Source organism: Platalea leucorodia, assembly GCF_965183815.1.
Source record: "Platalea leucorodia genome assembly, chromosome: 7".
Taxonomy (NCBI): Eukaryota; Metazoa; Chordata; class Aves; order Pelecaniformes; family Threskiornithidae; genus Platalea; species Platalea leucorodia.
Window position 1 is genome coordinate 56596503 of NC_138829.1, and position 22882 is coordinate 56619384.

A 22882-nucleotide genomic window follows, 5' to 3' on the forward strand; every position below is an offset into this window, starting at 1 on the left:
CTAATTTTGAGTGGTTGACTCTTGGGTTTTTTTGTATGCAAGGTAATTAGATCAGAGAAGGATGCAAAATGTGGGTTCCTTCAGAGAGGAACGGCAGCACAATATGATGCATATAAAGGAAGCAAAAAAGAGCTGCGAAGGAGTTACAATGGTAGTCTTTTAGAAGGTTTGAGGTTTTTAAAGCTGCAATGTAAAACACTCCAATCAATTATCAGTTACAATTTTCCACAAATTGTGGCTTAAAACAAGCATATGTTTAAATTCTGAAGGAAAACCCAAGGGCATATTGTCAGCCTATGGCAGAATCTCCCCACAGGCTTTTAAGCTCTTTTTATATCAAATAGATACATTACTCTATCCACTGCAATGATTACTTTTGGACAATTTCTGCAGAGATCATGTTGTCTCAAAAACACCTGCATTACCTCCTTCTGCTTGGGAGCTGTGAGCTAAGTATTCCCTTTCAAATGTTATTTCAGAGCTTGACCCTTTCTTCACTGTATTTAGTATTTTGTCACTGACTTCCAAGGGGCAGCCTGCTGACTAAGCTCTGGCTCTCACCTGGGCTGCAGCGGGGAAAGGATGAAAAAGCGCAAGAATAAAATAGTCCACCTACACATAACGCTCCCATATATGTCACAAGCCACTTAAAAGGGTTTACAAAACTCAGCGACAGAAATCTTTCATCCAAGCTAACAGAGTTCTCTGCAAGGATAACAACGGGGAGAAATGACACCCCACCCAGAGAAGATCCCCAACGCTGATGTGCAAAGTCAAATCCAGCTAGATCACTCATACTGGCAGCCAGCACAAGGAGGACATTTCACGTCACCCGTCTTTCGGCACCTGGTCAGGTGGGTGGGTTGCCCAGCCACCTTTGGCTCCCTCCAGGAACGATGGGGAAAGAGCGAGACTCTTTTACAAGGCTGTTACGAAAGCGCCCGAAGTGGATGTCCTACCTGAGTGCTAGTGCTAGCTTGGGTTCCTGCTCTCTTTGGTAGCAGCCTCTCTCCTTGCACCGATCATTGGTTTCAATATCTGTTCCCTACACCACTTTAGCAAATGATGATCACAGCATTTGGCATGTGACAGATGTCCCAGGAAAGCGGGACATCAGGGGAACACATCTGCACATCACTCAGCTGTGCTCACGGAAAAAAAAAAGATGAAACAGAGGTGTCTCCCGTGAGAAGGCCTGTAACCCTTTTTCTCCGTTATATGTGTTTACAGAAAAACGACGACAGTCATCAGTGACAACTTGAAAAAGGAAACTCTTTGAAAAATCAGTTAAACACAGCTGGGTTCCAAAGTTCCTTCCTTCTTGAAAGGTTTGGGGAAAAAAAGCTAATAAAGGACGTGTGTTGCCTTGACTTCGCAAAAACAAAGCCAAACATAGCATCCCACATATATTTTGAAACATTCCGTATGATTTCTCCAGGCCTTTTGGCTCAGCAGGCTGGAAGAGCACCTTGTGGTCCTTTGAGATGACTCCCGCAGTACAGCTGTGCAAACGGGAATCACTACGGCTCCTTGCTCCCCAGGTCCGCAGGGCACTGCTGGCACCATGCGGGAACGTAGAGGCTGCAAGGCTGAACAGAAGCAGGCATGCGCTTGCACCATCTCTGTTTTCCACAGTCAAAAGGAACTACTAAAACCAAGTGACAAAAAACATTTCTTCTCCCCCTTGGAAAAAAAAAACTCAGGTTGCTTCTGCTGCTAATCTAGGCTCAGTTCAAGGAATAACTTGAGTCTGTCCCAGTCTTTGAACAGATTTAAAATTACAACAATATCCCACAGAAAAAAACCCCAAACAACGGGTAGTATTGAAAACACTAAGCTATTCAGCTTTGAAATTCTTTACAGTCACCATCATTCACCTAGAACAACTCATAATTTGACATGACAAGTCTATCTGCCACATTTTGCAACAGCTGATCACAGAGGAGGCAGCCAATGTTCTCTCAGCATCCACCAGTACGAAAAATCTGCTCAAGGAGGAATCACATCATCGCACACCAAAATCTTAGTCTGGGACTATTTTCCGATTGCATTCCTGTAGCTACAGAATGGCTGGGATGAATCTCTTGCCAATTAAGACTTCAAAAGCCTCACACCTAGTAACCATACATTCCTCCAGAAAGGCATCACTAAGGGAATATTATTTTCTTGAATTATTAAAGTCATCCAGCTTTTGGCCTCATGGCTCACACTTACAAGATAGATGCTTTTAAAAATCAACCTGAAGTAGACTGTCACCTGGAAATGATGAATTCTTGCTCAAGTGCACACAAATCACGAATGATGAGGAAGAGGCTGATTTGGTTCAGTCAGTGAACATTAAGGTCATTGTATTCAGCTGACTGCTTGTTTTGCTGTACCACTTGGGTGCCTGTGTGTATGATTTCTTACACTTTGGCTGTCAAGATGCAGGGATGCGATCTCTCAATTAGCTGCAGGTGCAATTTATGCACTGAGCTAAATGAAGTCTGGTTGCAAATGCCTGGATTTTAAACTGCTGTGAATGGTCTAAGGAATATGAAGGGCAGACATACAGCTAAGGAGGTAACTTCTATTTTTTCCAGTACTGCCAGGATCCAGTGATATATTTCATTGTGAACTTGGTTTCAAATTGCAGTCTTCCTCCTGGTTCATTGCTTCTGTATGTGACCCTTATTTCAATAATCTAATTTCCTCCCCAGATCAGAGCATCAATTCTGGGGGAAGGGCCATATGCCACCACTGTAAGCCAGACCATCAGGATTTCCACACAACTCCATCCACATCAGGCAATGGAGACTACCCAAAGCATGCCTGAAGGAGAGGACAGACATAAGGAACAAAATATAAGTGTGGTTTACAATTCTACTGTTAAGCCTTTAACCCTTGCTATTCTGCCACTTTGGATTCCCCATGTAACCTCTTTGGTGGCAGTGCCCGTGGCACTATGAGATTTGCACTATGAGATTTAAGTAGGTGACTCAAAATGCTTAGGAGGTCTGGGGCACGGGTTTGGAGATCTCAGGGGCAGCCCCAGAATGGTCCAGGCAGGAAGCTCAGGACAGGTTTAAACTACTAATTCTAAGCCACTCATCAGCATAAATCTGAAATGCATACACAGTCACTGGTTTGGAAAAAGCAATTTTCTTTTCTGAAACTGGTAAGACAGAAAGACCCCGTGTTTGTACAGGTCGAGCCCTGTAGGCTGACATGACCTTCCAGATGTCTTTAAAACACATCACAAAGCAGACTGCCACTGCAGTCTGTGAATGTGAAATCTACTGTAGCTTGGCAGTGGTTCTGCAGGCTGTCCAGAAGTCAGGACCTTAAATCCTACCAACAGCCTGTCACAGATGGCACAGCAGAGGGGAAAGAAGGGATTCTGAAATGCTGATAGAAAAAGTAGGCCATGTAGCTGCTGATCATGATATAGTTTGCCTGGATAGCAGGACTGCACATCTAACATATGCTGCAACTCAATATTCCCCAGCAAGTCAGAGGCCTCCATGAATTACTGTTAAATTTGCCAAATGCTCTGTGGTTCATTTTCCACTACTAACATGGGAGACTGTGTGAAGAAGAACATGGTCAGGACACCTCCTCAGACATGCTGCAGATTCACACAATATTGCATCTACAGAGAAGACGTGAACATACTACAAATATATGCTAACATGCAAGGGAACAGATTCCACCTGCCCCATTTGTGTCAGCTCATTTTACCTTAATCCCCTGTCTCTCTTGACCACAACCGCACCCTCTACGTCTGTCCAGTGTGTTAAAGAAATGGAACAAACTCAGGTACACCCTCTTGGAGATGCCTCTTTACAATACGTAAAGCTATATAACAGTCTACAACCATTTCAGTAGTGTCTTCTGGGCCTAAAATCAAATTGTATTAACTGCAAAGTACAAGCCTTAATTTGCTGCATTTTATACAGATTTCTTTAAATGTAACAGTATGCACCACCTACCGACATTAATACCGTTTCCAAGTCACTCATCACCGAGTGTGACACCCATGTGTTTGGCCATTTGTCAGCACGTCTATGCCGCTCAATGGAGCAGATACCCCCAAACTTCCCCCCCGAAGGCTAACTAACAAACAAAAGGAGCACAGCACAGTCACCATGCCAGGACAGCTCTTGCATTCGGGAGGGAGGCTAGCCTGAGTGCACGAGCTGTTCTTCCCTCTTGTCTGCAGATTCATATCCTTCCTTTCCTGCACAACGTACAGCCACTTCTCACAGCTCACTGACCTCAGCTGTGAAGTCAAATACTCTCATTCAGCTGAAAATTACACCATTTTTCATGCTAGTATTTCTGGTGCAATAGTATAACAAGTTTTTTTGTGAAGTCCACTGCTGAATGGACAGATCCCAAAGCTTCACTTCACGTTGGCTGTCACAGCCACCTCCTCCGACTCTCAGCATCTACCAGGCATATTGTGGGTGCTCCAAACCTGTGCAGGTGGCTCTGGGGTATTGCTAGTGCTGTTCAAGAGCATATATTATTTCATCCTTAACCAAAGGCCCTAGTTATTTTCTACCTAAACGTTTACGATATTTGATTGAGAGGTATCTCAGTTCCTCCTCCTTCCCTTGATCACATTAACTTTCCATCTAACCTTAAGACCCTACTGTAGAGAAGCAGCAAAGTAAAGGAAAATCATACTAAATCCTAAAGCGACTCCACTTTGATCTGCCTGGCCTCTGCATGCTTCCCAAGAATCTTGGCCAATATCTTGGCTTTAAAAATACGTTCCAGTAATTCACTATTTTAAGCTCTTATGATACCAGAGACATGTAATAGTTCACTGGGCAGAAAGCTTCCCACAGGCATTTAAATATTGAAAATTCTCATGTGCCAGATATGGTCCCTTTTGTGCTTTTTCAGCATGTGGTGTATGACCCAGACAGAGAGATCACAGCTAGAAAAGCTTTACCTCTGATGATCTCTTGGGAGCTATTGCTAGCTTGGGAGCCTTTATGGGTAAGGTTAGTTAGAACAAATCTCAAGCTATTCTACTCCACATAACTGACCTATGGCAGTCATTGTAAAAAGAGAGAGTAGAAGTTCAGCCACAGGTCTCTTTGCCAGGCTGGCTTTAAGGTTTAATCATCAGGTTTCCACCAGAATGAAAGTTTTCATTTAGAAGACAGCTGAAATGCCAGAGAAAAAGTACTTTATGAGACAGCAATTTGTCTTGAACACATACAACGACCACAATCGTCCCTTTGCGCATTTTCTAGTTAAGTTAATAGAAAGACAAGTTACATGGATCTCTAAGAAAACAGTAATTTAGAAAATCCAGATTGACAGACAGTTGTTGAAGCTATTTGGTTGCCTAAGAACTCTGTGGGACTGTTCCGCATATCTCTTCTGCAGGCTGTCTGTATAACCGGGGTTTGAAATGCCTGTAGTTTGGCAGCTCTACCCCAACAACACTTTTTTTCCCCAAGAGACTGTTGTATCAATCTAGCCCTTTCTAGACAGGTGATATTTGGAGCTGGGTTGGAATCCTGTATTCCTTTACACAAATAAGGTGTACTGTTCCATAAGCTACAAAAGCATAATATTCAAAGAAACAGCTGTGCTTTTACGGCTCTATACAAGTTCCACTTATTTCCATATCATTTCACTACATCGGCATCTGCCAGCAGCTTTCAGTGTCGAGATGGTACCCCTCACTAGGAACAGCCCACTTTGCACAGAAGTAGGAAGAAGAGCACGCCAAGCCTGTAATGAAAGAAGGTTTCCTCCTATTCTAAGTGTCATGTCAAAGGTGCATTTGGCATTGTCCCATTTCCAGCCTTTAGGAATACGTAAAACTTAATCACTGAAGCAGAAGGACGCTGCTTTCAAAGCCCACTGTGCTCCATAAAAAATCCTTGTGTTCTTAAAGTTACTCTAGATGAGACCCAAAGGAGCACATGGGCTACATGATCACCCTTGGTGAGGTAGGTGAAAAATATCCATAAAATGAACAGCCTGGGTTAATTTGCTATGGCAAAAAAAACTTTGCAGTAGTCTGAAGGTCAAACAGAATGAAAACATGTTTTTAATCTTCTTATCTACTTATAAATCACTGATATTTTAGGTCTGCTAAAGTCATTTATAGAGATTTTCACATAGCAAGCTGGCATGCCTGTTATATATTGACCTGAATTTACCTTCCATAATTTTGTGAATTCCCAGAATGGTATTTTACGTGTGGAGTCACCAGCATCTGGGCCTGCTATACTGTAAACCATGGTACAGCCAGTTTACAGCAGAATTCTGGTGGCTGAGAGACATCTATCAACAGTTCTTCAATATTACTATGTCATTTTCCTCCAACAGATTCCCACCTAGTGTAAGACGTAAGCAGATAACCCACTAAAGTCTCTGCTGAACTGAGGAAACAGTTAAGCCCCCCTCTCATCCCAACTTTGGGATCAGCCCCTTTCATCCTTTAGTATATACTGACTTCGTGTTTCTTCCCCAGCTACAAGCCTAGGTCCTTCTTCCATACACATGGCCAGAAAGGTGGCTGTTCACTGAGGAATATGAAATGTGCCTGTAGTCCGCGCCTACGGCGGGACCGTACAGAATACACCTATTCTGACCTTTGCTAACAAATGGCATCTCAAGGTGGGTGAGCCACCATGTTTTCCTTTACATACCGATTTTTTTTGTGCATTAATCTATTTTCTTAACTAGTACAGAGTATACAATCTGGAGAAAGCAAACAAAGACCAAAACTCACCATCCGATTCGGAGGCTGCTCTGAAAATCAAGTAGCTGCTGGGAAGAGGCTGAGTGATCGAACCAACATTTTCTCCCTTTGGGCCCTGGAAATGCACACAGACAAAAAGATTAAGGCACAGAAGATGCAATGGACCGTTCAACGTCCTTCTACCCTTCCTGGGCAGAGTGTGTATGTTTGTGATAGGAAAGAAGGAAGGAGCAGATGGAGTAACTTAGAGAGACTCATTAGTAATCATGATATTGCTGCTGCAGCTCCAAAGCAGTAGCAAGCTCTGACGTAAATGAGGCTTGGTCTAACCTATGCTCAGCCAAAAGCCTACTCTGTTTATTCAGATCCGTAGGGATGGAAGAATCTTATTCCTGTCACTTGGGACAAAAACAGTCAAGTATTTGCTATTAGCCATCTTTGTGCAACACCTTAATGGACTGTTCCCTGCGGTGCACGTTGAGTCTGTCTGCAGCCTGACACGCTAGCAATGAAACACCCTTTATATGTCACCATAAAAGTGGCAGAGCCCACACCTTGTGCTGTGAGTGCCTCTAGCAGAGAGGCAATGGCAGCTCTTCTGGAAGGAAACAAAGGGGAAACCCCATTCTGCAAACCCCTCTGTGGGAAAGGAAGATGGAAAGACAGGGAAAACCACAGGCTGAGGACCAAAGGTCTCCCAGCGTGGGCACATGCTGCTGGGTTGCAGCCCTTCACCTCTACATGCAGACCCTTTGAGAACCTTTATGCCGTCGTGCCTGGGGTGACGGACACTTCAGGCTTCAACAAAAACAGGCTTTGCTTGTTTATGTTGCCTTTAGTTTAGGAGCTGTGGCAAAAAAGATTAGAGTGTCTTGTAAACATCCTGCCACAATCCCTTCAGCATGACCCTCCAGAAATGATTCCCAGGGAGGCAGAGTCCATCTTGGATTAGGCACTTCCTTGAGCAGAACCACAGGCTCCCACCTTGATCTCCTCCCTGTTATCTCCTCTCTTGAGCTCCAGAAGCTGCTAAGAAAAAGCAGTTCCTGTACCCGGTGAGCACAGCTTCATACTCTTTAACGGTATGGACTTTACGCCACAACCTGGATGAAATAAATAGGAGTCCCTCCTCCGCCCTTCCATTTCCAAAGTGACCCAACCTCCTCCAGTTCTTTCTCTTCCTGACTTTGTAACAAACAACAGGAAAGCAGATCCTTTTTCAAATATACAGACATCATGTCAGAAATAAATGCAGAACAGAAAACATCACCAATACTCGCATGACCACTATGCCAACTGCAGGGTGGAACAAGGAGTTTTCTCCAGGATGCTCAAATACAGATTTCCTTGAGTTTCTAGAGAATACCACACAAAGCTGAAGAAAATCTGTAGGCAAATTTTTGCAGTTTGAGTATGACTCACCTCCCTTACACGGGCCTTTATAGCATCCCATCCTGCTCCTTGAAAGAAGGACTTCTCCCTAGCATTAGTTTGTAAGCAAGGAAACTGTGACTGCTACTGAAAACTGGTCCTGTATACAAGTGTCTGGTAGTTAAATGGTGGTTTTATCTGGATTTTTGTTTTTGAGTTCCACTCAGGAAACCAAAATTTGGAAAGAATGAAGAGTGCAAGTGTAGGACAAGCACCAAATTGTATCTGAGTCTACGCCACGAAGATGCAGTGTTGAGAAGACAACAGTCTCCAGTCTAGCCTCTTGTCTTCACATCTGTGGGGTTCTGCTGCTGCCAGGAGAAATTGGGATCCTTGTTACTCACTTCTTTTTCCTCTTCCCTCTCCCACAAGAGGTTCACAAAATTAAGCCTGTTTAAAGGCTTAATAGTCAGGACTGGCAAAGTTGAGATTTGATTAGTAAACCAGAGCAGAGCAGCTTAAGAAATTACTAGTAACACTAATGCAATTAGGCATCATTCCTGATGGCATTTTTCCTTTCAGTAGCTTGCAGCTGAGCAGGGTGTTGGAGAACTGTTGATAACACCATTACTTGTGTTTTCAGTGCAGAGGTTGGTATTTGTTCTGTTGGAGGAAAAACGCTACAACCAAACAGTACAGATCCAGAGAACCGTTATTAAAAAAAAGGGGGAGAAGGGAAGGAGAGGGTAACACAAGGTTTTAACAGACATTTAGGCATGTGGATAAACACAAGGAGCAGCCAGGTCACTCTGTCAAGGAAACGTATTCAATAGTAAGGCATGCTCATACATGGAGGGGACTGCTTCCCACAGAAAGAAGAAGAGAAGAAGAAAAGAGAGGAGGCTATAAAAATAAAGTCAACATCTCCACAGAGTAAATGAGGTTCTGTATCTGCATGGCAGAGATACCGATGCTTTCTGCCTCCCAGCCTTTGAGCATCATGCCTGTCTAGAGTCTAAGACCTCCAAGACAACAACCATCTCTTACTAAAAGTGAATGTTATCCCTGCTACACTAGGATCCAGAGCTCAGCTGCAGCCTCTAGACAGTACAGCTAAGAAATGATCATCTTCAGATCATTCCTGTCTTTACATTTGATTTGAGACTCAGAAGGCATTATCAAACAGGGGTTGATTAGGCTTTGAAAAATGGAGTGGACTCACACTGTTTTAGATAGTATGACAAGACATCTAGTCTTGGAGAGTCATAAAACAAAGCTTAAAAAAGGGGAAAAACTCCCTTTCATTAACAGTACTGTGGATAACTGTAAGGATGAAGATGAAACTAACCGTGCTGTATTATGGAGTAGAACAAACAACTGTAAAAGCAGCAGCACAAGCCCATTACTAGAACTTTAAAGGAATGACTGAAAGTTCTTAAAATCAACAAAATTCAAATTATATATATTCCCAGATTCAGTGGGTCTGACCCCAACTGATTCAGCACTCCAAATAAATGTCAGAACAAGCTGCAGTCAATAAAAGCCTTCCCACACGACGCTGTTCAGCTAGCTTCTGAGCAAGCTCAACGGGAAATATGAACTATTCCAGGACAATTTTTTGGGACAGCCGGGCAAACCCTGCCAGCTGATAGCCCTACACTCCCTCTGGGAAGCAAGAGGACAGACACCCACACCCTCACACTAATTACTAGGTTGGCATTCCCCAGTCTCCTGCAGTCATCTCAGCAAAAAGTCTCTTCCCTGAAGCAGCCTGGGATCACGCTGCCTTCACATGATGGACAAAGTGCCTCTGCGGCAGTATTTGGAGCGTGCAGGGGAAGCTTTTCTTACTGCTGCTTGTGCTGCTGACTGATTTTGAGACCATGGCCATTTTGGCCTTGGGTTTACAAAGACCTGGGCAGAGCAAAGGCCTAATCCACTTGCACTGTGAGGGAGTTTCAGGCTAAAACTCTCGCAAAGCCAGGGAAGCAGTGCAGAATAAAGGACTCTCTCCCCTCAGCAATATGCTTCTAAGACAGCTCTAGACAGCAGAGAGCTTTACAGGAAAAACAGTTCCCTGGTGCATATATTTAGCTTTCAACTATAAGTAATGGTCTTACATCTGACCTACCTACCATTTGAAAGGTGCCCTTCGGCTGGGGCTGCACGGCTAGAAGGCGCGTCCCCTGGGTGGTGGATAGGGGATCCCTCTCTGGAGGGTGCACCGGATAAAATTGAAGAAGGTGCCGCGAACCAACGCAGCCTAAGGGAAGGCCACCCTGACAGAAAAACCACTGGCCCTCCAAGTCATGGGGGTTGGGCAGGAGGCCAACTACCTCCTCCCGGAAAAAAAATAAGAAGTTGCAGAAACGATGAGCATCAGAAATGGCGGGGATGGAGAAAATCGGTGATGAAGTGAGGAGGAGGAGATGGAGCTGGATCGGTCGTGTCCTGAGGGGGAAACCAACGGAAGACTGCGCTGTGGCCCTTGACTCCAGAGCACGCAGCCGCGGACCGATCGAAGCGGAAGAACGATGTTCGCGCTTTGTGTGCCTCCTGGCACTGAGAGAATTCAGATCAGATTTGAAAGGTGCCCCAAAATTTCATCCTGCTCTAACTGAAGTTAAATGCCTGCACATCAAATTTAATGGGCTAGCACAACTATAAATGCCTAGGGCAGTGCGTGAACCAGACATTTGTTCTAGGGCTGAACCCCACAGTTACATCCAAACATCTGCTGAGCAGCCAGGCCAGCATGTATAAAGGTGCTCATTAATTACCCTGAGTTACCTGCAAGTCCACTGATGTGAGTCAAAGCTGGACCATCAACTCTAGTCTGGAAAATCCTTGAAAATTTCACAAGCCGTTTTAGCCAAAAGTGAAAGCTGTTTAGCCAGATCTTACTTCTGTTGTGTTGGACAGTAACTTGGGCTTTTTGCTTGAGCTCGGGTTAATCTATGTTTCATGAGAAACAGGCTTTCTTTGCACAGTTATACATAACCAGTCTAGATCAGTCAATTCTGCTCCAGTTGCTTTAAAAGAAGGCCATGAAATGACATAAAATGAAACAGTATTTTTAGCAGTTTCAGCCTTAAACGGTTGTCAGAGTGCAGACAGCTTCTTTGACATCAAGCAGTTGACTCGTGAATTTCTTCTTGATGTGTATTTTGGTGCTCACCTTGTGGCTGAAAGCATCTATCACACATAACAACCCAGGCTGAACTCAGGTTTCAGGAAATATCCTACTATGCAGCTCAAATGTAGCTTTCTAAATATCTGTCTCAAGTGACTTAGAATATTAATCTGACTTTAAAATTCAAATCTCTCGGGACTTCCTCTAGTACACAAACATTTTCAGATATATATATTCCCTTCATATTTAATATACTAATTCCTGTTTCTGTCATATATTTTCTCAAGAGACACAAGGATTAGATATACATACACACGCACAAACACATATACATATTGATAAAAACTCCTCTTTCTTTTGCATGATTCCTATCAAGGGAAGGGCATTCTAGCACAACACTTCAGATCTGTCAACAGCACTACTTTTCAGTACCAGACTGCACTTTTGATTCTACTTTTTCACTACCTCTCCTGACTGAGCTTTTCAGAAGAATTCAATTGACCTGTCAAGTCACAAGGAATTTTTTTGTTGATGGACAGCAAATGATCGACAACCTTCTTGGGTGCATGCTCTGAATTAAAAAAGCATCATAACTCTCAAAACTGAATAAGAAGCAAGGTAGCAATGAAACCTCTGGGACTTAAAGCAAAAGCAATGCATCTAGGCACAGACCAGAGCTGAGCTACTGTCAGAAAACAGCAGCTCTTACCCCTGGTTGTTGAGATTAATTTTAATTCTCTCCTCCTACCTTATTAAAAATTGCAAGACTTTTTATAGCGATTTTACAGCTGTGTTTAATAACTGTTCAATTAACGGCAGGGATGAGCAGGAGTGAGCCTGCTTGATCTGCTCCCACAGGGCTTCCCCTCCATTTTGTTAGGTCTTCTGATGCCAATGACAAGTGCCTTTGTCGCTCTTGGATGAGTCTTTTCAAGTAGATTTACTCTGCTGACCACCTTGCAGCAAGTCACTAGCTTGTACTGCCTTGCTTATGCTGGTGATGTCTCCTAGAGAATTTATGTCTGCAATAACTCTGCTGAGTCACTGTTTTTAATGGGGAAACAAGAGTTCAAGAACATTTAAGTTTTGTCTTCAGGGTATCCAACAGATGTTGCTCTCAGTGTCCCTCACGAGGTACTGTGGTCTTTGTCTTTGCTCATAGGCATTAGAGAATTTTTTCTTTTTGCCTATTCTTAAAGGGAAGAAGAAAAAGAAATGCAGCTCTTTAAAATTTGCAGAGACTTATTTTAAGAAGTGTGAGAAACTATTAATTATTTGCGTTACAGTGAGATCCAGACGCCACTGCAGGAGCTACTGTGTGTACAGGAAGAGACTGTCTCAGCCTGTGAGCAACAACAGACTGAAGGACAACTCAAAGTGAAGGGGAGAAAACCTTGCTATTTCCATTTCAAAGAAGAGAAAATTAAGACAACCTATCTGAAGTCACACTTTTGCAGAACAGTCAAGGCTTGAGCAGGCCACTGAATTCCAAGTCCATCACAAACAAACCCAAACCTCTGAGGCATTAGAAAAAAGAAGTCAAGTTATTAATCTGTTTTTGTCACTTTGCCAGCCCTCTTCCAGTGCTGTGCAAAGCATTTGGTGCTTTGTGTGTCCTTGTTTTGGGGAAGTCAGTTAATTGTGTCTATTCCTCATCTCTTTTTAAAGATGTAGGCCATGGCTTGATATAGCTTCTAGGTATTGGTCTTTTTTCCTGCAGTAACATGTTTCCCCTTTCCTCAGTCTATGCATGCATCTATACATCAAGAATGACACATCTGTATAACTAATCACAATGCACCATGTTCCTTTGATGTCATATCATAACCAAGCTTCGGCGTCTTTAATCTTTTTATGCACCATCACTAACAGCAACCGAATAACTGCAAATCTAGATAATATCAATACTAGGTAATACTAGTGCTCAGACACTTTGGTGACCAAGGAGAGGTTGTTTGACTCATCAGGTTTGTTACCTTTACAGCCCAGATTGACTGATCCAAAGGATGAAAAAGTTTAAAACAGAAGCCATCTTTTTTGGAGGGTCTCTCGATCAGCTCACAAGAATGGAGCAAGATTGTCCCAACCCACTGTCCGATCTTTGGTGTCTTATAAATCAGCAGCACTCCCGGTTTCAGAACACACCACAGCTTGGTCCAACTCTTCAGAGTCCCACGAATCTGGAGGGACACAGGAAGAGAATGAAAAGTTGCATTTATGTTGCTCCTTAAAAGAAAGCCAGAATTTATTCAGTATTTATACATTATTTCCAGTATGTGTTTCTCCCAAGGCCACACTACGACACACTTCCTTAGGAAAATACACCGCATTATCTGAACAGTCTTTGGGATTTCATAGCAAAATCCCACACCTTGTATATCTTGCTATTAGAATCTAGTCTTCATATTTTTATTACTGGCTTAGTGTTATCAGCGTGCTTAATTTTTTAGGCAACCAGCACTGCTGGCCCATGTGAGAGTGATTCATTAATAATCATGGAGGACACGCCAATTAGAACATTGCATAGAAAAATGTTATAGCTAGTCTAACTCAACTTACAAGTCATTTTAATAGTGTTCTGCAGAACAGAGCTATTAATGGGTTTTGTCAAATACCCCACTTTTAAAAGCACCTTCTCCAGCTGGTTTACTTCTCTGTTAAGCTCAATGCACACTCTCTTGTACAGAAGACATTAAATCTGATAGCGAATGTTGAAGATAACAGCTTTAAGAATGGGGAATTTTCTCAGTCAGGTTAGATTTTGCCTGAGGCCTTCTTGTCTTCAATGTACATAGGCCAAACCTCAAGTCTTATGTCAGTGTTCTGTTTTTGTGGCCCAGCATTATATGTTGCTGGACCAGAAATTTCCAGCCACAGCAAACATGCAACATGTATTTGGTATTGAAAAAAATCTCAATATTTATCTCTCATCAACACTAAACACTATGGAAACATTTTGTTGCCAATCTAATTTCTCAAATAAACCATACACATTATTCTGTCCTCTAATACTGATCGTAGAACTATGTTGGAGGTTTTTCATGGTAGTCAAATGTGATTTCATGAAATCCCTAAGTTACTTGTGTTTTTTTTTTAACAGAGTTCTGCATTTGTCGATATTTGGAAATTAAGTTTTGCCATTATAAAAGGGACAACCAATTCACTATTAGTCAAGAAGACTAAATGGCCCCAAATGAGTAGAAAAACAGTGCTCAAAGGTAACATCTCTCAATGTCAATCCAAATTTATTTTGCCACATACAAAGTTTCAGGACTTCAGTGAAAAGCTGTCACTAGTTGAGTCTTTGCACAAGGAGAAATTACAGTTGTCATCAGGTTCAATCTGTTTCATTCTGTGCTGTGACAACGTAAAATCCCACTGTCAATAGAACAAGCTGTATCTGCCCATTGCCAGGCTGTTACTCTGTCTATTCCCTCTTCAGCACAAAAACGCGTCTGTGGGAAGAGGCCAGCAGACTCTTGCAGAGAGGAAGAAAGAAAGAAACATCATCGCTTCCATTTGTACTCTGCACTTTTTGAGACCTCGTTGCTACTTAAGGACATGGAATAGATGGATTGAGTTAGGTTAAGATGGAAAGTAAATATTCCCCATAACTCCACTTTTATAGCAGTTATTTAAGTACGGCTTTACAGGAACTCCAACTCAAAATTATTCAGTCTTCCTTCACTCAAAAAAGTGCTAGCGCATAAGTCTCAGACACATCAACTACTTCTCACTTGTTTTTTCCTACAGCCTTAGAAGCAACGGTCTGTATTAAATACCTTCAGCCAGTCTGCTGTGATCACTACACTGGGATCCTTTAGAGCACTGAAGAGTTGTTTGGTAGCTCTTTTCTTCTCCTGTCTGTAATTTTTTTTTTGCACCTGGTTGAGAACAGAGAAAAAATAGCAGCTGTAATCATGGCCTCTTTTGGGGAGGAAGGAACATAATGCAGTAAGGACAGCTATGTATAGCACCGCTAGAACTTGACCCAGCACAGGTTCCCCAGAAATGAGCACAAGGAAGAACAAAAACATAAAGAGATAGTAGGTGTTTTCTTTGCTCCTGAAGTTCCACTAAACATAATCTAATTTGTCTTTTCTTTGGGGGGAATGGAAAGAGGCTGAATACCGAGTCCTCCCCACCCCTCAAATTAAAGAGATTAAATCTAATTTAATCCAAACCAAATTATTTATACTTGTGGTTTGGTAGACAAGCAAGTGGCCAAGCAATAATTTGCTCAGATTGCCTTGGCATATCCCTCCTAATAAGACCAATGAAGGATTACAATCCTCTTGAGGTGCCTAATGGCTCTGGAACACGCGAACAGAGTGAAATAATTACACCTATTTGTTCTGTTTGCAGTATATAATCTAATGCTGTATATAAAGCCTGTAAATGCCCTTGGCCTATAATGACTCCTAGCAGAGGCGGAGGCTTCTCTGGGTCTTGGGAAATGACTCAGAGTAGTTCCCAATAGTTTGTTTGGAAGGTACTACTTGCTTTGTAAAAGAAAGTCAGCTGATGCCGACTTGGCTGCTTTGCACATACCTTCAGTGTTTCCTTCTTCGTGAATTTGGCTGTGGGAGACACACACTCTTTGTCAGACCCATTGCAAAGCTTATATTCAATCTAAAAAAAAGAGGGAGAGACGAAATAGGAATGTGTTAATGTGAAGATGTTCAAGTTATGCTGTAATGAAGAGTCATTTATATCTCCCAGGAATCCATGAAAGGGCCGATTGCAGACTTCAGCAGCAGAACACTAGGCAGGCACAGAAAATGCATATTTGCAGTGCAGTCCAAACTTTCTTTTTATACTCATAGTTAGTTGGAAAATTCCCCACCAAATTTTCTTTGTATTTCTCCCATGCAGACATGAATCTTGGCAAAATAAAAAAAAACCAAACAAAATGAAACCCCTATTCTTATTTGTAACTTCGAAAACTGCCCATCTCTTTTCAGATCTGAAAGCATTTCAATTACTGGAATAAAAACTATGGGGAAGCTGGTATAGATCTTTCAGAACTAGACTTGATATTGCTAATGACTGTTGGCCTAGCTGAATTGTCCAGAAACATGAGTAGGCAAGAAATTACCTAATCATGTTACAGATAATACAGGAAATCATCATCATCTTGGCCTTGCGAAGCGAGGCACAAAATATACAGTCACTTCAAATCTTGTTTGATACTGTCAGTGCTGCCTAAATTAATTTTCAGAGGCTGCAGACTGATCTCATGATTGTGCTGATGGGCTGAAAAATGCTTTACGTTTGTTAGACACGGTCACAATATTGTTCCCAAAATAATGTATGCTTAGAGTGTATAGCGCTCTGGAGCCCAACTCACGACGAGGACCCCTACTTGGATAGGTAATGTCAGAAAATTGTCCAAAACCTGGGGAGGGTTAGTGGCACGAGAATTAGGGTGCAGCCTGGACTCTCCTACTTTTTATGTGACCTTGGGGAAGTTATTTTCTCTCTCTGTACCCCTTTTCCTTCCAACCTGTCATGTGTCTGATGCATTCAGACTGTGATCTTTTGGGGTCAGGCACTGTCTCTCCTACTTAGGCAGGACAGTTTCATAAAAGCTGAGCCCTTGGCCACCTTGATTTAATGAGTATGACACAAAAATGAGCTGTACTAAGGAAAAAATCTATCAATATAGTTCCCATTTTTAAATTCACTGCTATGATGTGAAACAAACCCACTCAGCTCTCAGACTCTCTCTCCTTTATGTCATGAGTTGATGTAATCATTTTAAAGTGCCTTCAGTTTTGAGAAACCCACTTTCTTCTTCCCTCCCAGTGACACAGAAACCTCTCTGGCTACTATAGCCACAAACCATGCTGAGCATCAGTGTGAGCAGGAAAATATTTAATGACAGCCAGATCAGTCCTTTCCACACGACTTAGACAAAAACATGCAAATGCATGACCAGATCACAGCAAACAGGCCATCAACTATGCTTTGGAGACTGTGGCAGGAGCAAAAATGGGAGATAAGGGTGCATGCTCAACTGAGCAAAACTCTTTGTGGATGACGCAAGATTAGAAATTAGGGGCAGAAGGTGCAATTTGCAACAGAGCCGGGGTCACTGTAGAACCTATTACTTGTTCTCACATACCCTTGTAGTAGTCTTTCCCTAAAAACAAAACCACACGTGATACTTAAGAATAAATAGAGAAATGAAAACTCTATAATGGCCCATAAAGACCAGTGAAGTCCTTGATCTGGCTGTCCAGTTTACAAGTCAACTTGGCATTGGATCCACTCAAAGAAAATGCCAGCTCCTGAACTCCTGCAAACTATTCAATATTTGTCATTTTTGTTTTACTAGAAAGCGAAGCCTGCCTCCTCTACATGCAATGCAGTCTCTGATGCATATTTTATATTTCTGTGCATGGGACTTCACTGTAAAAATACAAGATTTATGGTGGGGACCGCTGCACAGATGCGACATCTGAGCAGGGAACTGTGCCCACAGGGTCTCTGTCACATTTCAAAGGGCAGTGGTAGACATTTGGGATATATGCTATAAGCTTTTCTTTATGAGGAAACATTTCTAAGTGCTTAAATGTCTCCAAGCAAGAATCCTTTGGAATTATTAGGAGATTATGCTTTCATGATTCGAGACGCATGTCCTCTGAAACTGGTCAGAAGAATTCTCCCCCTTTCTCCCAATTAGCAAGGAGAATGTCCTGTCCTTGAGATACAACTGTGAGCTAACTCTTTATTGGTAATTTCACTCCCTCTAGCCCGAGAGATCAGACACAGAGAGAAACACTGTGTACCATTCCTCATTAGCCAGCGTGAGAAGCAGAAAAAGCACTGATGTCCCCGAGATTCTAGGAAATCCTGCTCAGGTGTCTGCAAAGCATCAGGATATAATGAATGCCTTTTGCTTAACTAATTAAAACAAGCTACAGTCACTTGTTTTCTAGACAATTACATCTTAGCACTTGTATAAAGAATAAAATTTTGGCCCCTAAGCTCACTTGGCTCGAGGAAATTTGCTTGAAGATGAATTCAGAAAGGCTTCCAACCACTGCCGCAAACCATGCAAACCTGAGCCCTAAACCCACTCGTGGGGAACTGGCATTAACACAGACAGAGGCTTTTTCACTGCTCTACCAGCCACACCTGCCTCCTCCTCGGAGTCTCTCTGGGTCATGCTAATAATAGAGTTAAACAACCACAAGACTTCAAATCTGGACATTTACACAGACAGACATTGATTCTGCCTCTTCAGGAGAGCTGACTCATAGCTCCATGACCAAGGACACCGACGCCAGCCGATACTGCTATGCATGTTATAAAGCCGCAGCACACAACAGCAGATGAAGGGATAATCTCCCCTTACACCACCATAGCCTTTAGGAGCTCAATAAATACGGTGAAACTTGTCTGAAATCATTACAAACCGGGCTTTCACTTGGTCAAAGCAGCTGGATTAACAGCCTTGCAGGCTGCTGCGGTGGCCTCCTGAACCACTGTGCTGCTTCCTTCAGGCACTGCCTCCCCCACGTCTGAGCTACGTCCAGACGTGCTGAATTTGCTAACCTTGCCTGTAAAGGGAAACATGGCCACAGGGATGGTGCATAGTAAGACCAGCTTAAGAATGGATGAAAAAGAAGCAGTAGCGTAAGTCCCTCACCACCTGCATAAGAATTCCCAGGCATGGGAAAATAAATATCTGCACTGCCATGTCCCAAAAACTGTGACGTACCAGCTGCGTGACAAATAGCGCAGCTCCCCGAGATGGTTGTAAAATGACCAAGTTTTAAGAAAAGAGAGAAAATTTTACTAAAACCAAGCCATGGTTTTAACTAGGAGCCACGGACAAGCTTTCAGATGTGCCTGACCTGGGACTTCTGTTTTCGGAAACTTGACACTGTTCCCCAGTTACTTTTTTAACAAGGCAAACCGATTACTTCTCCCTGCCGACTTTGCTTCTTGTTATGCTTACGAGGATGCATCATCACAGATCCTAAATAGCAGTTTTCTTGCAGGTGATCTCCACATCTACAGAGTAAAAAGCATTGCATTTCTGGGTTTAAAGTTCCTGCCTTTTCACAGGAAAGGTGGGATCTAAGGCCCCAGGACTGCATACCATAGGCCCCCATGCTGCTGATAGCAACGTACAGTTCTGCCAGGTTTAACCTGCTAAGTGACTTGAAGTATATGATTTCATGCTTTTACATGAATCTGTCTTAATAGTTTTGATTGTACCTCGTGGCATATATAAGATTCAGTAAATCCAGGCCATCAGCTCTAAAGATCCCTAAGACACAGCAGGGTCTTCCATCGCTAAGACACATCAAGTGCATTTAATGACCTCTTTCAATTGCCCTGCCTTTCTCAGCCTGGCAGAAAACTAAGAGAAGCCATTTGTCATCACAGCAAATCTTTCAAGGACACTGGGATAATGCCTGCGCAGGATATCAGAATTTGGCCCCCTGTCTCTGCAGCAACATGTGAACAGTATTAACCAGAGATGAGACTTTGTACAATGGGAGGGTAGGGAACCGGTGTCCTTTTTAAAATTAAAAAAACCACTCGAATATTCTAATAAGAAAGCAATTATGTATGTTTTCCATATACTGGTTCTCATAATTACAAGGAGGGAAGACTGTTTCTGCCAAAACATTTTACCAGCAGCACTTGCAGGGGTAGGAAACTGTTGTCCCTCTTTAGTTCTCTAACCAGATCTGTCCTTTCCAGGACCGAGTGATGACCTTGCCGGCTGACGACAGGCTGTACTGTACTCAGAGACATATTTTTCATCCCTGCTAAGTTTCTGTTCCCTTTCATCTCAGTCATGTAGCTCTGGAGATCCACTGCTGATTGTTAGCAGTTATCATGATACCCTTACACTTCTGCTAGGCTTTGTAAGAGAGCATACAGAGTCTTCACAATAGTGCTATTCTGATCCAGTGTCTTTTTGGTGACTTCATTTCCAAGAGGAACCAAATTATTTCATAGAACAACAGTCTGTAATTGACTTTGGTGTGGGGGATGCCAGTCCATCAGCATGCCGTGCCTTGGATAACAGCAGGAGGAATATCCGGTTGTTTTGCGCAAGCAAGCCTTGCTGCATGGGATGAACACAAAAAGTGTGTCATGAGGGACAAATAGACAGAATTATTCCAAGTCAGAAACATTTATATAAAGTAATTCTCAAGTGCTGGTCTGCATGTTAACAGGAGTGACAGCTTAGAAGTCGCTCTTTTTTCTTCTTTGCATCCAAGTGAGAAAAAGACGAAATCAGATGGGAATTTGAAGGCAGAATAAAAGTAGCCGGGGCCATAAGTTATGTTTCACAAAAGAAAAAATAGTCCTCACATAGGAGAGACATCCTTGCTCACAGATAATTTTCTGTATCTTCTCCACATATAATTGCTACAGATCTGCATCACTGCAGAAATAAAAGAAATGAACAAACGTTCCTGAAGTAGTATAAACACAATGGAAAAGCTGGGTTTAACATTAGAAGTGAAGAGCTTCTTGTTACTGATGTGAATATTCACAGATACCTCAACCGCATTTAAACAATTTTGTTTTCAATTTACTATAAGCAGGGTTTTTTTTAAAACTTTTTTATTTTATTGTGAACTAACAGCTCATCCAAAGCACAGCAGAGTCAGTGAAATGATTCTTACTGACAAACAAGCTTTGCATTAGGAAAGATTATCCTTCAATTAATAATGCTGCTTTACAGCAAGTCGAATAATTTTCACCTCAAACTTTCCAGTTTGCAAAAAACACCCCCCTTTATTTCAGTGATGTTAGAAAGACAGAGCAACTGTGTTTACAACACTGGAATAGCACAATGATTAGCACAAATTGAAAAGCCCGTACAAATAAATAGCTGACATGACAGCAATATCTAGGGAAAATCATCACTGAAATTCAGCTATCCAAGCAACTCCAAATATCAAGTTATACTACTGTTTAGTGGAACGCTTTGCTCCATTGCGTCAGATTGTAGTAATTAACGAAAAAGTCACAGGTCTCATGGGATTGCTATATGATCATTCAAGTGTGCCTTTCGTGGGAAGAACATTCTGCAAGTTCAGAATATTTAAAGAACATTTTAGGCGAGATGGGAAGTTGCACACTGAGAAAGATGCTGTTTCACATGACTGATACAGTTGTAACAGTAAGCAGAAACCTGAAGCTAAGCTTTGTTTACCCCCTAGCTGTAGGTACAGCTTTTGTTCCTAGGCTGAGTTTAAACAAACCAAGAAAGTGAGCAATGAAAAACAATTGGACTTTCAGTTTAAAATATGCTTTGCTGAATTGTTTAATAAATCATTTCAATTTTAGTACCTCCATTTACCCTCATCTCCCCCATCAAAAACACTAGAGTAAGGAATTATGATCACCAGTGACCCAAGGTGACGTGACAGGGCTGCTGTGGCTTACCCAAAGTTATCAACTTTGAAACTTCATTTCTGTAAACGAACAGTTACTACTGCCTGTGTTCCACTCTGTGATGCACCTGGGAGTTTCAGGACTCGCATGCACCTATTTAAGTTAGGGGTGCTCCGTGTTTCCTATCTCTCAGTGCAAAATCCCACCCCTCTTCTATGCGATTTTCCCAGGATACTCCAGGCTACATCTCTGTTCACTTGAAATCAGCTGCAAAACCCTCTGTGGACAATAGTGATTACTCTAAAATGTTGCACATGGAACTGAAGAAGCAATGTGTTCCTAGGCCAGGGCACAGGAACTGAGTGTAAGTCTTGATAGAGACAACTAGCTCCAAAATGATTGCATCAACAGCATAAATTATGGTAATGAAAAGCCAGCGAGGGTCCAGTTAACTGGAAGGGCCAGGTTCTCCTATAAAGCTGTACTTAGCACACACAGGGGACATTTCACTCCTGAGCCTCTCCAAGCTGATTCCTGCAATGCTTGGATCTCTCTGACAACTGATTTTTTGGTTTGCTGGCTAAGGGAGAGCCGAGGGAAAGGTACCCTTGTAGGCTGCCAGAGTTGTGAATGATCTTTTATGGTAGTCCCAAATGTAACCGTGGCTGGAATTAACTCAGAGGTTAAGAGCATGATTCATGGATCTAGAAGGACAAGCTTGAGACAGCATGGGAGTTGTAGCTTAAATCTCAAGTGATCGGTATGAGCTGTTTCAAACTACTTCACAGCTAAACTAAATTTCTAGCAGCCACTTAGATTCATATTTCAGATTACAAATTACACAATAAAGACCTGAACAATTCAGGCATGTGGAAAAACTCATTCATGATGAACAAAGCAATCTAAGCTTTGCCTTCCCATGTGTCATATAACTGTGCACGCAACAGCCATACTCCTACAATGGGATCATTTTAGACTTCATTGTGGCATTAGTGGGGGACTGAAAAGAGTGAAGTGCCACTGAGCTCCAGCTTCAAGATTTTTCTGACTGTTCCTTAAAATACACTTCAATTCTTTGTGGGCTCTGCATGCATATGAAGAGATCCCAGCTACTCTCCAGACAGTAGAATAAATAGGCAAGCATAGGAAGGGAAGAAAGAGAAAATGCAACTCTGCATACTACAATAAAAGGTGCCTTAAAAGACGCTAACAGTGCTGAATGAGGCACAAAATGAGAGAAAGGTATCTCCTGTCAGGCGCATGCTAACTCTACTACCTGGCTGTAG

At 42.4% G+C, this 22882-nt stretch overlaps 1 protein-coding gene across 1 annotated transcript in view; it reads right to left on the bottom strand.

The window, feature by feature from the left end:
- Positions 1–22882, bottom strand: part of OSBPL5 (oxysterol binding protein like 5) — a 140878-nt gene that overhangs the window by 31486 nt on the left and 86510 nt on the right. The window contains exons 4-7 of the mRNA XM_082317114.1: positions 15771–15851; positions 15002–15103; positions 13196–13399; positions 6746–6830 (exon numbers count right to left, since the gene is read on the bottom strand). Coding sequence (XP_082173240.1) covers positions 6746–6830; positions 13196–13399; positions 15002–15103; positions 15771–15851 — 472 coding nt within the window. The remainder of the gene's footprint in view (positions 1–6745; positions 6831–13195; positions 13400–15001; positions 15104–15770; positions 15852–22882) is intronic.